At 45.7% G+C, this 17626-nt stretch overlaps 1 protein-coding gene across 4 annotated transcripts in view; it reads left to right on the top strand.

Moving 5' to 3' along the window:
- phyhiplb (phytanoyl-CoA 2-hydroxylase interacting protein-like b) overlaps positions 1-17626 on the top strand; it is an 84616-nt gene that overhangs the window by 57709 nt on the left and 9281 nt on the right. For all 4 annotated transcript variants that reach the window (XM_080205450.1, XM_080205449.1, XM_080205451.1 and 1 more), the window contains one exon: positions 3594-3768. In XM_080205450.1, the coding sequence (XP_080061576.1) occupies positions 3594-3768 (175 nt within the window). The remainder of the gene's footprint in view (positions 1-3593; positions 3769-17626) is intronic.

Raw genomic sequence — 17626 nt, 5'->3', positions numbered from 1 at the left:
GGCATAAATTGGTCAGCAATAACGGAAAACGGATAGGTGTTTTGTTTTGCTGGAACGCCGCACATTTCACGTGCGACCCATTTCTGGTGGACAGGATAATAAGACTCCCGTAGCACGGAGATTTCAATCATATTTATACAGACCGGGACAGAAATAGCGTAAAGGACTAAGAGGTGGAGGAGTTTCTGAAGTGCGTCAAGCCGAACTTTCTTGAATAGCACGTTTCTAACCCAGTGAGCAAGGAGGCTTCGCTATATCTCGTTCTGGGGAACGAGGTGGGCCGAGAGTCAGGAGAAAACGTACCGAACGGCGATCCGTGTATCGTAAGGTTTAGATTAGCTTTCGAGAAAGAAAAGACTATTCCTGAGTAAAATTCTACGGCCAATTTCAGTGCATTGGGACTGGATCTACCTGGGTCTATCGGAATCTAAAACATGCAGGCAAAACTGTAATTGAACAATAGGCTGCCTTTAAAGAAGAGATGGCTTGGCACACCTGCGGTGCATTGCTGCAAGGGGAGTCAGATAACCAAAGCTAGATCTAACTGGATGACAAAAAAGACAGAATAAGATGAAGCAGATAAAGGGTGCAGATGGTAGGTTAAGAGCGAGAAGCAGACTGAATATGGTAAGATTGAAGGGGAAGTGATAAATGAAGAAAAGGAGCAAAGAGATAGTAGAGAAGAGACTGGCAGGTAACAGAAAGGGGAATTATAAACTTTTCTATCAGTCTAAAAGCTTTTCTGTACATAATAAAGGGCAATAAGAGGAAGAGTAAGACCGAACTGTGACCAGAATGAAAAGATACACTTGTAAGCAGAGAACATACTAGAACTTTGCATTTGCGTTTACCAAGGAAGAAGTCGCTGTCAAAACCATAATGGAATTGGAGGTAGTTGACTCACTGAATGAGTAAATATTAATAAAATCAATAAAATCAGGTCTGTACTTAAAGTTAATAAGTAACCAGGACTGGATGGAATGTATCCAAGAACGCTGAAGGAAGTAAGGGTGGAAATTGCCAAAGTACTGGTCACGGTTTTCCAATGCTTCTTAGACACAAATTTGGTTTCAGAGTGCTGGGGATGGCTAACGTTGCACTCCTGTTAAAAAAGGGCATAAGAATAAACCAGCGACTACGAGCCAGTTGAAAGCTTTTAAGATACAATAATCTGGGACCAAATTAACAGTCACGTGGACAAGTGTGGATGAACTAAGGAAATCCAGCACATAGGAACACCAGCACCTGCAAGTGCCTCTCCTAGCCACGTGCCATCCTGGAGGTATAATTCTTCAGTGTCGCTAGGTCAAATCCTGGAACTCCCTAATAGCACGGCGGACGTACTACACCACATTGACTGCTACGATTCAAGAAGGCAGCTCATCACTACCTTTACAAGGACAATTAGGGATGCACAATAAACGCTGACCTAGGCAATGAAGCTCACGTCCCGTGAACGAATATAAAAAAGATTTACGAGAGGCAAATTACGTTTAGCTGAATCGATTATGTTCTTCGATGAAGTAAAGATTGCAGGTAATATGGTTGACGTGTTCACGGACTTCCAAAAGGCATAAAGTTGCCACGTAACAGGTTTGTCAGAAAAGTTAAAATGCTTGAAATAAAAGGGATAGTGGCAGCCGAGCGACTGAAGACAAAATATCGGTGAACGTTGTTTACCGAAATGGAGGAATATATACAATAATGTTCCCCAGGGGTCTGTACTGTGACCACTGCTTTCCTAGATCTATATTAATGATACAGACTTGGGCACAATTCTAAAATTTGCAGACAGCACAAAACTTGGAAGTATTGTGAGCTGCGAGGAGGATAATGATAGACTTCAAGAGAGCGTAGCCAGACTGTCGGAAAGAGTGGACACGTGGCAGATGCAATTTATTGCAGAGAAGCGTGAAGTGATACATTTTGATAGAAAGAAGAAGGCGAGGCAATATAAATTAAAGGCAGCAGTTCTAAAGGGCGTAAAACCCACAGTTGGATCTACCTCCACCACACTCTAAGACAGTGCGTTTCAGATTCTTACCACTCGCTGTGCGTAAAGAGAAATGTTTTTCCTCACGTTGCCTCGGGTTCCTTTGCCAGCCACCTTAAATCGTTGTCCTCTGACTCTCAACCCTTCTGCCAACGGGGTGAACCCTTCTCCTTATCAACTTTGTCCAGACTCTGTGTGATTTTGCAGACTTCTATCAAACCTCTTTCAACCCTCCCTTCAACCTGAAGCAAGTAGCCCCAGTTTCACCAATTTACTATCGTAACTAAAGTCTATTATCCCTGCAACCATTCTTGTTAACCTTTTCTATCACCCATTCCAATACCTTTGCATCCTCCTCAACTAGCGGTGCCAGAATTGGATACAATTCTCCAGTTGTGGCTGCAGGTGAACTTTTCACCATTACTTCCTTGCTTTTGTACCCTTATGCCTCTGTTTTTCAAGCCCTTGGTTCCAGGGATGAGGGATCTCAATTAATGGATACATTACCGAAACTGGCCTTTCTTAGAGAAGAGTATATTGACATAAGATTCAAATCAGATTTAATAATAAAATCCCAAAGGGTAGATTGAGATTGATAGAACAGAATAGTTAAGACAGAAATTGTTCCCTTTGGTAGAAGGGTTCAGAACCAGAAGACACAGATTTAAAGTAATGGATTTTCAAAAAAGCAAAGGAGACATAAGGGCACGCTTTTGTGTGGAATGAAAGCTTAGGGTCTGGAACGCACTGCCTGAAAGGATGGGGCGGCAGATTTATTTGCGGTTTAAAAGGGAATTGAATAACCAGCTGAAAGGGAAAAAAAAGATCACAGGGGTTATAGAAAAAGAAGGCGGGAAGAGACTAGCTAAATTGTTCTCGCAGTAAGTCAACACAGACGTGACAGGCCAAAAGGCTGTCCCCTATGCTATTCTATAATTGCGTATCAAATTTTTTGCATTGTTATTGCCAAATCAGATTCTCACTGGAACGATAATATGCAGCAGTACAGTTCTAAGTTCCCAGGCCAAGATTCACCAGACTTCAACTGGCAGCGACTTCTTTGTTACGCTACCGATGTTACTCCTGCTCGCTGTGTGCCACCTAATGCAATTTTTCTGACTCACTTTTTCCCGTGAAGTGACAATCTTTGAGATGTTCCTTGGAAAGATAGAATAACAGTACATGCTGTAAAGTGCTGGCATCACTGAAGTATGAGGAATTGAGTTTGGAACAGTTGCCTGTAGAGTGGAACTCATTTGACACTAAGTACAAGGACTTGTGAGAACTTCTTGTCGGGATTCCTGATTTAATAATGCAAGATAACAAACCGAAACAAATAGAATAACGGGATGAAACCTCAATTGTGACATTGCCCTCTTACTTCCCCACGTCTGCTCGACGACTCCGGGTTTGTGATCTATTTTGCGACACGTTTTCTGCGGTTAAAGAGGCTTCCGACAATCTGTACCTTCTTTTGAACTTAAATTTTTTGTAACCTCAGTGTCTCAGAGAAAATATTAGCTTTGATGATAAACACCGTATCACTTGCAATTTCATTGCTTTATCCATTTGAGAGATCAGAGTTCCGTTTCTTCTGCAGGACGTTCCTACTAAATTGGTGGCAAAAGCAGTTCCTCTGCCAATGACAGTCCGCGGCCATTGGTTCTTGAGTCCCAGAACAGAGTACACTGTGGCTGTTCAGACTGCATCAAAGCAAGGCGATGGAGATTATACGGTTTCTGACTGGAGTGAAGTTGTGGAATTCTGCACTGCAGGTAAAATTATATTTGAATGAACTTCTTAAGCGTAAAAACGTAGGAGCGGGAGTAGGCCCTTCAGCCGATTGAGCCTTGTCTGATATTAAATACGATCGTGGCCGATCGTCCGCTTCAATGCCTTTTACCCACACTATCCCTGTATCCTTTCGTGTCATTGGCATCTATAAATCTGTCAATCTCTACTTTAAACATACCCACTGACTGAGTTTGCACAGCCCTCTGAGGAGAAGTTTCACAATCCTGAGTAAAATATTTCTTCTTACGTTAGTCCAAAGTGGCTTTCCCTTTATTTAGAAATTGTGTCCTCTAGTTCTAGACTCTCCAAACAGAGGAAGTGTCTTACCTGCATCTACTCTATCGTTAAGTATTTTGGAGATTTCAATGAAATCACCTCTTGTTCTTCAAAACTGTAGAGTACAAGCCCAGTTTCTTCGTCTCTGTTCGTAGAACAGTCCTGCCGTCCCTGGACAAATCTGGTAAACCTTCAGTATACTCCTTCTATGGCAATTATATCCTTCCTACGTTAAAAGGACCAAAACTGCACACAGTTCTCGAACTGAAGCAAGACTTCACTACTCCTGTGCTCAAACCATCTTACACTGAAGGCTAACATACCATTAGCCTTCTGAAACTGCCAGTTGCACTTTGCACGTTAGCTTTTAACGACTTATTGATGAGAGCACCCAGGCCCTTTTGTACATCTACGCCTTCTAATGGCTTCCATTTAAGAAATACTCTATATATCTGTTCCTCCTACCAAAGTGGATAACCTCACATTTTTCCACATTATATTCCACTTGCCGTGTTCTTGCTCACTCGCTTAATCTGTCCAAATCCTCTTAAAAAGGCCTATTCGGACAAAAATCATTCTCGCTCTTTCTGGGCTCCGATAACATTCTTGCAAAAATAAAATTATTTCTATTGCTTTATCCTTCCCTAGATTAATATCTCATCGGTTACGGCAAACGGAACAGTAACACCAAAGTTTTGCGACACGCGGGCTGGAATTCTCCGGCCATTCACACCGATAGAATTCTCCGGTCCTGCTGGTAGCGCACCCCTGCACGTGGGTTTCGTGGCGGCGTGGGGTGACATAAATGGGAAATCCCATCGACAGGAGGAGGATCTGAAAATCCACTGCTGGCGAACAGCACGTCACCTTTCGCCGCCGAGAAGCACACGATTTGGAGGCCAGAGAATCTCACCCGAGACCTTTGGCTCCCCCGTGTTGCATTAATACCAATCCTCAGTTCGTTTTCACGGTAGCTGTGGTTGTGGTTCTTCCAACAAAAAGTATTCTCAAACCAATCTCCCAGCTTTGAAACATGTAGACCTTCGAGTTTACTAAGTAACTATAACTTGCCTCGCAGACTTTCTAACAAAATGAACTAAGAACCGGCTTTGGTTTAGTGTATAATGAGATCGGTGGAGTTGACCCCTTGAAGTGACATTATCTGGATGATTATTTTCCATGGATGAAAGATAAAGATACAGCTGGAGTAAGGAAAATCATTAAGAATGTAAAAACTAGGAGCTGGAGTGGGACACTTTGTCCTTTGAACCTTCTCTGCTATTCAATAAGATCATAATCTTCACTGCGACTCCACTTTCCCGCACCATCCGCGTATCCCAAATAGCCTCAGTATTGAAAAATGTATCAGCTTCAGACTCCAATATACTCAACAACTGGGCATTCACAGCTCTCAGGGCAGCGAACTCTGAATATTTACAATGCTTTGGGTGAAGGAATGTCTCCATCCTAGACGGTGGCTATTATTCTCAGACTTTAACCTTTTGATCTAGATTCCCTCATCAGGGGAAACATTTTCCCAGCTTCTATCACGTCAATCTGCAAAAAAGCTTTACGGGTGCGACTTTCTGCCCGTCGCGCTAGTCGAGTAGGGTACTAGGGCAGAAAATTTGAGTAAGAGGCAGAACGTGAAGCTGATTTAAATATTTATAAACTTATTTTAATTTCGTTAGCGAGCTTGGACATAATAGCCCAGGTCACTTCGCTTTCGACCTTGCCAGCGGAGGTCCTTGCCAGTGAGGATCACAGATGGTTTGCACCTACACTCTGGTTTTCAGAGTTTTAGAAAGAAAAGTTGAGAGTAGAGATTGACAGATTTCTAAATACCAATGACATAAAGGGATATCAGGATTTTTTTGGGATGATCATCCCCATATGTTTAATTTAGATAGTTTCTTTACAAACTCAGAAGTACAGACATAATCTACTCGGTCACTCCTTAAAGGACATTCGTTTCACGCCAAGAACCAATTCAGTGAATCTTTGTTGCTTTCTTTCTCGGGCAAGAATGTTCTTCCTTAGTAAGTAGACCAAAGGTATATACAGTAAACTCAGTGTGGTCTCACTGACACCCGACATGATTACATTAAGATTCATTTACTCGTACTCCAATCCCGTTGTAATTAGCACTCGACGTACCATTTGCTTTTCGATTAAAAGCAAAATACGATGGGTTCAATTCTGTATAAGGGTCGTACGGACTCAACGTAAACCGTGTTTCTCTCTCGATAAATGCTGCCAGACCTGCTGAGTTTATCCAGCGTTTTCTGTTTTTATTTGTGTCTTCGTAATCACTTGCCGTTAACCTTGATTTTAACTTTCTGTGAATCGTGCGCAAGAAAATCCAGGTCCCTCTGAACACAAACGTTTCCCAGTCTGTCACCGTTCCAAAAAATTCTACTTTTTATTTCTTTTACCAAAGTGGGTAACTTCACGTTTGGCCATTTTGTATTCCGCCTGCCGTAATCTCGCCCACTCTGCCCTCCGTCCGTATCCTTCTGTAGCCTCTTTGTGTCGTCCTCGTCACTCACCTACCCGTCTTACTCTGGAATCGTCAGCAAACTTTGATACGTCGCACGAATCTAAGTTATTACTTTAGATAATCGACCCTAAGATGTCCTGTTTATTCCTACTCTCTGTTTTGTTCCATTAACCAATCCAAGTTTGTATAATATCACTAATCCCATGAGTCCTAATTTTGTGTAATAATCTCTGTGACATCTTGTCGAATCTTTTTAAAAATACATCTTTTGTCTGAATAGACCTTTTTAAGAGGATTTATACATCCGTTAACGTAAGACGCAATCGTATCGGTTGCATCCTCCAAAAAGCAACAGATTTGTCGGGAACAATTTCCCTTTCGTAAATCTACGTCGACGCCGGATCTGTCCCGTCGCCGAATACGGCACGGAACGGCCGGGTGCCTAATTAACGAGGTCAGGGCCGGAAGATCCGGCGTGTTTCCCCGCCGACCTCCACGGTGGGAAACGCTCCACGTTTCCGTCACGTCTCATTTGTTTCCTCGTTTCCCATTCTAATTTCACCTGTCTTTTGCTGTAACGGGCCCACGTTTACTTGTATCGTGGAATATTTAGTTTCCGACCTTAGTCACTCTTCAACCACGTTCCCTATAACGGCGCTGTACGTAACCCATTTCTTTCGACTTTGTTGCAAATGCTTTGGATGTTTACATACGTGCCTTAAATTGCAACGTTATTCTCCTTTCTGTGATGTTGCCTTAGTTACTAATTATTATCTTCTTTAAACTCATTGTCCCTTCTGGATCCACCCTGCTTATTTTCACCGGTCGCTCGTTTGGTCCAACGTCTTGTCTTTCCTCTTCAGACATATACATTTACTGTTACCCAAACTCTCCTTCCTTCCTATTAATTTAAAGCTCTGCCACTCTAGTCATCTGATTTATTAGCATACCGGTCCAGCCTGTTAAAATGGATTCTGCCCAATTCCCACGTACAGGATGAAGAGAAATTTTCTTCAACTAAATATTAGTAAGATCGACAACATTGTCCTCGGTCCAACTACAAACTCTATTCTCTAGCTACTGACTGTATCCCAATCCTTGAATCAGAATGGAATCCCTACAATGCAGAAGGAGACCATTTGGCCCATTGAGAATGCACTGACCTCAATCCCACCCAGGCCCTATTCCCCTTACTTCACATATTTACCCTGCTAATCCGCCTGCCATTAGGGTTAATTTAGCACGGCCAATGAATATAATCCGCACGTGTTTGGAGCGTGGGAGGAAAGCAGAGCACCCGTAGGAAACCCGTGCAGACACGGGGAGAATGCGCAAACTCCAGAAACAAAACGAACCGAGCCGGGAATCAAACCTGGGATCCTGGCGCTGTGAGGCAGCGGTGCCGACCACTGTGCCGTCACGTCTCGGCGACTATCTGAGGCCGAACCGGACTCTTCACCGTTCTGGTGTCGTATTTGACCACGAGGTGAGTTGCTAACTATATATCTGCACCGTGACTAAGACTGCCTAAAGTTATTGTCCTTTTTTCAAATCCTTTCACAGTCAGTTCTTTCTATTGTCCTCCAGTCCCACCATCTTCTGAGAAATATGTCTTTCTCTAATTCTGGCCTCTTGGGTATTCCACTTTTAATTTCCCCACCATTGGCAGGCATGCTTTCAGCTCCAGAATTCTCCATCTTTCCACCTCACATCATTCTTTTATAACACACCTCCTTTGAGCAATCTTTTGACCACCTTCCCTAATATTGCCTGATGTGGTCTCCTGTAAAATGCTGAGAGACAATTTATACATTAAAGATGCTGTTTCATGCAAGGTTTGTGTTTCTTATCCAAAACACCAGGCAGGCAACTCAATCCCCGGTCATGGCTGCAGAGATTAGAGTCTGTCCCCTTGACTATACCGGCCCCTGCCACTGTCACATTTTTTTATTTGCCCCACACGAATGGTCTCCTTAGCCACAGTGCCCGGGCTGGTTTGTTTGTCCAGCCTGCAACCTTCATCCACAAGAGCGACAGGAATCTCCCATCTGTCGGGATAAGGACAAAGGCCGAGGTTCCTCTAGTAATGCAGCTGGGTTCTTACTGTGTGACTTGCAGCCTCCGTCAGTCCATCATTGATGAGCTATCCGCTTCCCAGCACTTTGTACGTTAGCAGATACAGCACACAGAGAGGGTGTCCTAGGCAGGGGGTTGTAAAATTTTAATCCCCCCTAATTTGTCAGGGATCTATCAGCTCCGGGATCAGGATGTTCCTGTCCTGATGGCAAAGGATCCTGAATTAGGAAACTCAGCAAATAGTGAATACTGCTGACAGGCTCCAGAATTATTCATTGTCCCAGGTGAAGATGAAAAAGAAAGAACGTTGCAGGGCTGTAGCAAATTGTGGAATATTTATCTAATTTATTCTCCATATCGTGACCATTTTGAACATAAGAACACCTGCAAATGACGAACACCTGATTTGAGTTCTTTAGGATGTTCCAATTTACCGTTGTCACTGTAGTGCGAAATCCAGAAGTATCTGTTTGATATGGATTTTGCACACTCTTTTCCCTTAATGTTACACTGTGCTTACTTCAACACATGCTGTTCTTTTCCCTCCTTTTTGATTGACTCAGTATAAGCTGTTACTTGTGAACGAACAATGGAAAAATGTCATTATTTCTGAAATGAACTTAGAGTTGAATCTTTGACTTCTGTTTTAAAACTTAAGTGCTTCTGTGCACCCTACCAGAGGTGAATTTTGGGGCCTGCAATATCTGTCAAAGGTTTTCAAATAGAACCAAATAAATCATCGTCTCCTATATAACAATATGATTGAGTTTAAATGAACGCTACTGCCTTTTAAACGAGGGAAAGGGTGAAAGTGTTTAACGTGGAAGCGAGGCAGGTACTTGGCGTGGATTTGTTCCGTCTCGAGTTTAACAACGATTAAGGTTCTCGTTGCGTTTACCAGGCAGTGGATGTTGTTGAAAACCCAATTAAAAGTGTCATATACCACGACCCTGAAAATTTACGCACGCAGTGGCACACTCCCGTCGTGCCCTCGAGTTCACAGCGAGTACAGTAAAGGGGTTTTCTCGCTGGTTTTCAACAGGATCTGTTGGAGATGGAACTTCCACCTAAAACAGGTTTGTCACGGTTTTTTCGAGTCTGACTTAAACATTTGGATAACTAATATTGCAGTATATCTTTAGCTGCAGCCTAAAGGAAGCCTGGACCATTGTTTTAAACATTGGATTTTTTGACACGGCGATTGATAACACTGAGTTTGCTTACTGAGCTGCGAAAGTTACGCAACTCCACTGAGAACAAAAATGGTCTAATATTGACGGTGTTCCTTATCCCACAGTGAGTCGATGTGAACTTGTCTACTGTTTGATTTTGTTTCCTTTATTCCTATTCTCTCCTTAAAAAAACTAATAATGTGCTATTTGGGAGTGAGTTAACTTGCAGATTATGTGTGACATTCTTCATAATTCAGATAACCCTCACGTATTAGAAATGTAATTGGGTTTGCGATACATTTCTTCTTTGCCCTGACGTTGTCAGATTGGTCCCACAGGATTACCTCCTGCTATGTGTAAAGATGTACATGACAGCTGTTTTTTTTCCCTCCCGCCTACCTCAATTTTCAGAATAATTTTTAAGCTCGTACTATTATGTTAGAAGTCAAATGAAAGTAAGGCTTTTTTTGGAAAAAACACGTAGTAGGTTTTAATCAGAAAGCTCCTGCTCGCTTCATCAAAATTTTTTAGCAGTTCCTGGATAGCTTTGTCCAATGGTCCCTTTTAAGGATTGCTGGTTCAGTCGCAGACTCTCAGGTATGAATGGGTGGAGAAGGCTGCACAGACACAGTCCATTTGTAGCTCAGAATTACACACAGGAAAAAACTGATCGAAAGTAGTCTGCCACTGCCAATCTCAGGAGCCTACCCAAGACGGAAGCAGCTGGAGTAGTAATGCAAAAAGGCCGGTAAATCAGGACGGAGGTATAGATCAGGAGTAGCAAATCGTCTGAGAATGTGATGAAGGAGCAGAGACTAAACCCAGATAAACAGCATAGGATTGTCTGCCAAGCTTACAAGAGTTTTTGATCTTTCATTTTTCTCTTGTTCTTGCTTTCGGATAGCACACCTCCTTAAGATATATCTCGAGAGCGGTTTTCTAGCCATGTTGCTCCTGGCGTAAATCCCGCCAAGTAGGAAAAATTCCACGTGAGCCCAAAATTGGAATTTGCACCGGGCACGAATCAGTTCGTGACCTTCCTGGTTCTTTTCCAATGGCGTAAACTGGATTGTACTCAGAAAGGACGAGAATAGGATGACAGTGGTTCGATTCCAGGCTTGGGTCACCGTGTCGAGTTTGCATGTTCTCCTTGTGTCAGCGTGGGTTTTCTCCGGGTGCTCTGGTTTCCTCCGCAGTTCAAAGATGTGCTGGTTAGGCGAATTGGCCTCGCTAAGTCCTCCCTTAGTGTACCTGAACAGGTGCTGGAATGTGGCGACTAGGGGATTTTCACAGTAACGTCATTGCAGTATTAATGGAAGCATACTTGTGACTAATAACTTAACTTTAACTTTAAGTTGATTTAAGTGAAATTGACTTAAGTTTTAAGAATACTTACGAGACTGACAATGCGATCCTCTACCCTCCTGGAGCCTGGAATGTTTCTCCCACCTCACCAAGCAGAAAGGCACACAGATGTATTTCACTACAAGCCCTTTAAAGTGGGGACCAGGCGCCACGGATCGTGAGGGAGAGCAAGGAGGTAAGTACCGCTGAGCAATTACCTCCAGGGTGCACAAGGGGAAGTCAGCCGCTGCCCATGATGTGGGCGAGAGGGGTATTCAAGGAAGCTTGGGGGTTGGGATGCGCTGGAGGCCCTCAGGCTGTGTAACGTTTTATGGCCATCCGGATTGCGGGAAACCGATTTAGGGACAATTGATTCCTGCCAATCAGCCTAACGCCACATCTTTGGGGTGCGGGAGGAAACCGGAGCACCCGGAGAAAACCCATGCAAGCACGGGGAGAACGCGCAATCTCCCACAGACGCCGTCCCAAATCCACACGTCTGCGCAGCAATCGGCGACAGTCACCGAGCTGTCGTCTTGCCCGGTATCTGGTCCAGTTTAGGCAGACGCTAACGACGTGAAGCACTAGGCCGATCTCGAACAACCGAGAGCAGCCCCAGTGCGACCCATCGCGTGGATGCCCCTCGTTGGACACGAGGCGGATCGACTTAAAACCTGCGAACGGAAAGAGAAAAAACATTATTATCGTACCATACCCATTTACATTACCGGGAACGCCCCAATGCTAATGACCCTTATTTAAAGCAATCTCCTATATCCACCCATCTCCAACTCAGTCACGTGCCTGTCTGAGTTACTCTTAAAGGACTCTAGCGTGTTTGCCTCCACCACCTTACTTGGCGGAGCATTCCATACCCCCACTACCCTCTGTGTGAAAAACCTCCCTCTAATATCTGTGTCGTACCTCTCCCCCGTCACCTTAAGTCCGTGGCCCCTTGTCCTACGTGTCTCTATCATAGGAAATAGCTGACCTCTGTTTACTCTATCTATACTCTTCACAATCTTATATACCTCCATTAGATCCCCCCTCAGTCGGCGTCTTTCAAGGGAAAAGAGCCCAAATTTCTTCAATGTTTCGTCATACCCCAGTCCTTCCGTACCAGGCAACATCCTGGTAAACCACCTCTGCACTCTCTCCAGACTCTCACGTCCTTCCGGTAGTAAGGCGACCAGAACCGGACGCAGTACTCCAAATGCGGCCTGACCGACGTTCTGTACGACCGCAACATTAGACTCCAGCTCTTATATTCTATACCCCTTCCTATAAAGGCTAACGTACCATAGGCTTTCTTCACCACACTCTCCACTTGCAGTGCCACCTTCAAAGACTTGTGCACTCGCACCCCCCGGTCTCGCTGCGATTCTATACTCCTTACGGGCTTACCCTTTATCGTATAACTTCCCCCTACGTTATTCTGGCCAAAACGCATCACCTCACGTTTATCCGGATTAAACTCCATTTGCCACGTATCTGCCCAATCGACCAGCCTATCGATATCCCGCTGTATCGCCAGACACTGCTCGCCGATCCAGCCATCTTGGTGTCATCAGCAAATTTGCCGATCACACCACCTACTACTCCCTCTTCCAAATCATTTACATACACTACAAAGAGAAGAGGTCCCAGTACCGAGCCCTGCGGCACACCACTAGTGACAGACTTCCAGCTAGAAAAAGACCCCTCCGCTACTACTGACTCCTCTTTGCAAGCCAGTTCTCTACACGTCTAGATACCTGACCACATATCCCATGAGCTTTAATCTTCTGTACCAACCTACCGTGACAGACTTTGTCAAACGCCTTACTGAAATCCATACAGACGACACGGACGGCTCGTCCTTCGTCGACCGTTTTTGTCACCTCCTCAAAGAATTCTACCAGATTCGTAAGGGAAGACTTCCCCTCGACAAAGCCACGCTGCGTATCCTCAATCAGATCGCAACGCTCCAAGTGCGCGTACGTCCTATCCCTAAGAATCCTCTCCGTCGACTTACCTACCACTGACGTTAAGCTCACCGGCCTATAGTTACCCGGGCTATCCCTCCTACCCTTTTTAAACGACGGTACCACGTTCGCTATCCTCCGGTCCTCTGGGACCTCACCTGTGTCCAAAGAAGAGACAAAGATTCGCGTCAGAGGCCCAGCAATCTCATCCCTCGCCTCTCTAAGCAGCCTAGGAGAAATGCAATCGGGCCCCGGAGATTTATCGGTTTTAATGCCATCCGAAAGCCCTAACGCTTCTTCCCTCGTAATCGATAGATCTTTCAATCGGTCTACCGCTCCCTCGATGACCGTACCAGACGTGAAGCCCCTCTCCTTCGTGAATACCGACGCAAAGTATTCATTCAGGATCTCCCCCGTTCCCTCTGCCTCGAAGCACGATTCCCCACGTCTGTCCCCGAGAGGACCGATTTTACCCCGAGCCACCCTTTTGTTCTTAAGATAGGAGTAAAACGCCCTTGGATTCTCCTGAACCCTACCTGCCAACGCCATCTCACGCCCCCTCTTTGCTCTCCTGACTCCCCGTTCGAGATCCCTCCTACTCTCTGTATTTCTCCAACGCTCTCTCCGTTCCCAGCTGCTTAGACCTGACGTACGCCTCTCGTTTCTTCCTAACCAGGTCTTCTGTATCTCTAGTAATCCACGGTTCCCTAATCCTACCTTTCCCATCCTTTCTCCTAACCGGCACGTGCCTTTCCTGCACCCTTTGCAGTTTTCCCTTGAAAGACTCCCACGTGCCTAACGCGGTCTTGCCTTCCAACAGCCTATCCCAGTCTGTATCCCTAAGCTCCTGCCTAATCCGGCTGTATCTAGCCTTCCCCCAATTTAGGACAGCTGTCGTCTTTTTCCATTCGGATCCTAAAGTAGACGGAGTTGCGGTCACTATTAGCCACACGTTCGCCTACCGCAACCTCGACCACCCGACCCGGCTCATTTCCCAGAACTAAACCCAGTATCGCCCCCCGTCTAGTCGGGCTATCTACGTACCGTCGCAAGGATCCTTCCGATACACACCTTACGAGTTCCTCCCCATCGGACCCCCCAGCTCTAGGCACCTTCCAATCCACCCCAGGGAGATTAAAATCTCCCACTACAACAACCCTATTCTTCCTAGACTTATCCAAAATGTCCCTACGTATGCCCTCTTCCACTGCCCGCGGGCTATCGGGCAGCCTATAGTACGCTCCTAGCGTAGTAATGGCCCCCTTCCTATTCCTCAACTCCACCCACAGAGATTCAATTTCCAACCCCTCCGTGTTATCCTCGCTCTGCACCGCTGCGATCTGCTCGCTAACTAAGAGCACCGCTCCCCCTCCTCTTTTCAACCCTCCCCTATCCCGCCTAAAACACTTATACCCTGGAACATTTAGCTGCCAGTCCTGCCTCTCCTTCAACCACGTCTCTGTCACTGCCACCACATCTAAATTCGTCGCAAACATCAAGGCCCTAAGTTCATATGACTTTCCCGTCACACTCCTCGCGTTAAAACAGATGCGCCTAAGACCGTCAGGCCCTCTCGGATACTCCTCCTCCTGGGGGATTTTCGTATCGACGAGACTTACCCTGACCTCCAACTCACTCCCAGTGCCTGAGCTGTCTCTCTCCTCCCCGACCCCCCTCCATACTAGTTTAAACCCTGCCTAAACACTCCAGCCAACCTCCCAGCTAAAGGATGTGTCCCCTTCCCATTTAAGTGTTCCCTATCCCTCTTATAGAAGTGCCCTTCCTTTGCAAAGGCTTCCCAATGGTCAACCAAACTAAAATCCTCTGTCCTGCACCAATCCCTCAGCCACGCATTCAGCTGCAGGATCTCATTATTCTTATCCCTGCTATTGCTGGGCACTGGCAGCAGCCCAGAGATCGCCACCCTGGAGGCCCTACACTTCAGCCTGGCTCCCAATTCCCTGAACTTTGTACATATTATTTCGCCCCTACTCTTCCTTCCTACGTCCTTCTCTCCTACGTGTATAATTTCATCCGCCTGGGTCCCTTGGCCCTTCAAGATTCTGTCTACCCTCCCTCTCTGACACATCCTGAACCCCAGCTCCAGGGAGGCAGACCACCATCGTGGCGTCCCGCTTTTGCCCACAGAACCGCCGATCGATTCCTCTCACCCTCCCGTCCCCCACCGCTATCTCACATCCAGCCCCCTTCCTGCCCTCTGAGGCGTTTTCCTCTTCCCCTCGTGCCCTTTCCACCTCAGTCGGTGCCTTACCCCTGCTATCTTGAGAGGCTACCCCTGGGGTAGCCTTCTTTTTCCCCTTCCTAACTGTAACCCACCCATCTCCCCTCCTCGGCTCTGGGATCCCCTCTTGAATCTGGTTCCTATTCGTTAGCGCCTCATTTTCCCTCGCTAAAAATAAATCCTCCAGCCTCAACTCCAGTTGCCTAACCCGGGCCCTCAAACGCTGCAATTCCAGACATTTGATGCAGATGCGGACTCTCTGGAGACGCTGTGTTTCCAGGAACTTCCACGTATTGCACCTTACTCAGCTGACACGTCTCCCCATTGTCCCTGCCGTTTATTTGACCACCCTCAGACCTATGGATACACTTTGAAAAATGTGACCAGTAACTCACCTTGCCTAAGCCTGCCTCGCCTAAGCCCTGTGAGCCAAAGCCCTTGCAGTACTCACTCAGCACCCGCCTCACTCCGCTGCCCGCTCCCGGCACTGCCCGCTATCTACTGTGGTCTTGTTTTTATACTCCCTCGCTCCCTTCCCGACAGCCCTTGCGCCTAGGACCCTCTACGGAAAGAATAAAGGGAAAAAAACCCACGACCCAGCAATGCAATTTAAAAAAAAACACAGTACACTCGCAGTTTACACTCATCAGCCACCAGTACACTGCTCCAGAGAACAATGGGTTCACGTTGCTAGTCTTCTGTTTGCCTGCTGAAAAACTTTTGAGGTCAGTTTCAAAGCCCAGTCATGTAGCACTGGCTACTCTGCTTTGCTTTCTGTTTGCTTGAGAGGCGGGTAAGTGGAACTGAGTCCACAAAAAGATCAGCCATGATCTTATTGAATGGTGGAGCAGGCTGGAGGGGCCAGTGGCCTACTCCTGCTCCTAGTTCCTGTGTTCTTATGTTTTAAAATACTTTTTAAAGGATAGATACCTATAATTAATCTTCAGTACGATTGTCAGAGCTATATTACGGATTATTTGACAATAAGAATGTATACAATTAATTTAAAGCCTTTTAACGTCTGAGGAGGCAATCGGTGATATGAATCTGTGCAAAGTCTCACCACGTCCCCCTCAGAATACCATCAGCAGCCAACCCGTTCTGCAGCACTCATTAGAAACGAACAGACGTGCTGTAGATACTTCCATTCAATTAGAGGCGAAAATAAACATCTCCAGGGCCAATAAACACCTAGTGACACGATCGGCCGACCCCGCTGATTTTGGGCACGTTCCTCGTAAACTCAAACGTAACAAATTTCCGAACAGTGCTGATCGTTAATAATACCACAAGCATAGGTTTCGTTCTGTGGTCCTGAGACGGGACGTAAGCTTGACGCTTCACTTTGCCGAGTTCCCAGTTTCTGTTGTACTCTGAGAGGCTGTTGAGTACCGGGGAAGCATTTTTCTGAAGGCTCTGGGAATACAGCACAGAGTCTCCGATGGGCAACTCCCACTTTAATAGCCGTCGACAGACAAGTGCTGAAAACGTCACCGCGTCGTCTGGTCTCACGACGCAGCCTCGGAAACAATAAACGATTAGTTTTACACCTCGAGGAAATAGAACGACGAGTGGAGAGTTTCTCCTCCGTGCTACTCGAGGTATTAATAAGCCTGAACAAGTTTTTGTACTTGTTGCAGTTTTCACGTTGCTTGTCTTTCAGCCTCGAAGGAACCATTGTGAATAATGTTAACGGCACTTCATCATTCCAATTTCAGTAACAGTTTATTTTTCTGATTGTTAACGTATTACAAAATTCTCATTAGCCTCAACGTCATAAGGAAACTATACTCTAATATCAGTTGGGCTAATCTGCAATTATTACTTACAGATGCGGTTTGTAATCACAATACAATCGTGTGTAGGGACGCGCTGCTGAGGCTGTATAAGGCTGTGGTTACACCCCACCTGGAGTATTGTTAGCAGTTTGGGGCCCTATATCTATAGAAGGGTGTGCTGTCCTTGGAGAGGGTACAGAGGAGGTTCCCGAGAACGATCCCAGGAATTGAGGGTTTGTCGTACGAGGAGCGTTTGAAGAGTCTGGGCCTATACTCGATAGAGTTTAGAAGGATGAGGGGGGATCTTATTGAAACTTATAGAATACTGAGAGGCCTGGATAGAGTGGACATAGAGAAGGTGTTTTCAGTAGTGGGACTGAGTAGGACTCAAGGACACAACCTCAGAGCGAAGGGATGCTCCTTTAAAACCGAGATGAGGATTTCTCCAGCCAGAGGGAGATGAATCTGTGGAACTCGTCGCCACAGA

This window comes from Carcharhinus amblyrhynchos, chromosome 17, assembly GCF_965287045.1.
Source record: "Carcharhinus amblyrhynchos chromosome 17, sCarAmb.v2.hapA, whole genome shotgun sequence".
Classification (NCBI taxonomy): Eukaryota; Metazoa; Chordata; class Chondrichthyes; order Carcharhiniformes; family Carcharhinidae; genus Carcharhinus; species Carcharhinus amblyrhynchos.
This window is presented reverse-complemented; position numbering and strand designations above follow the sequence as displayed.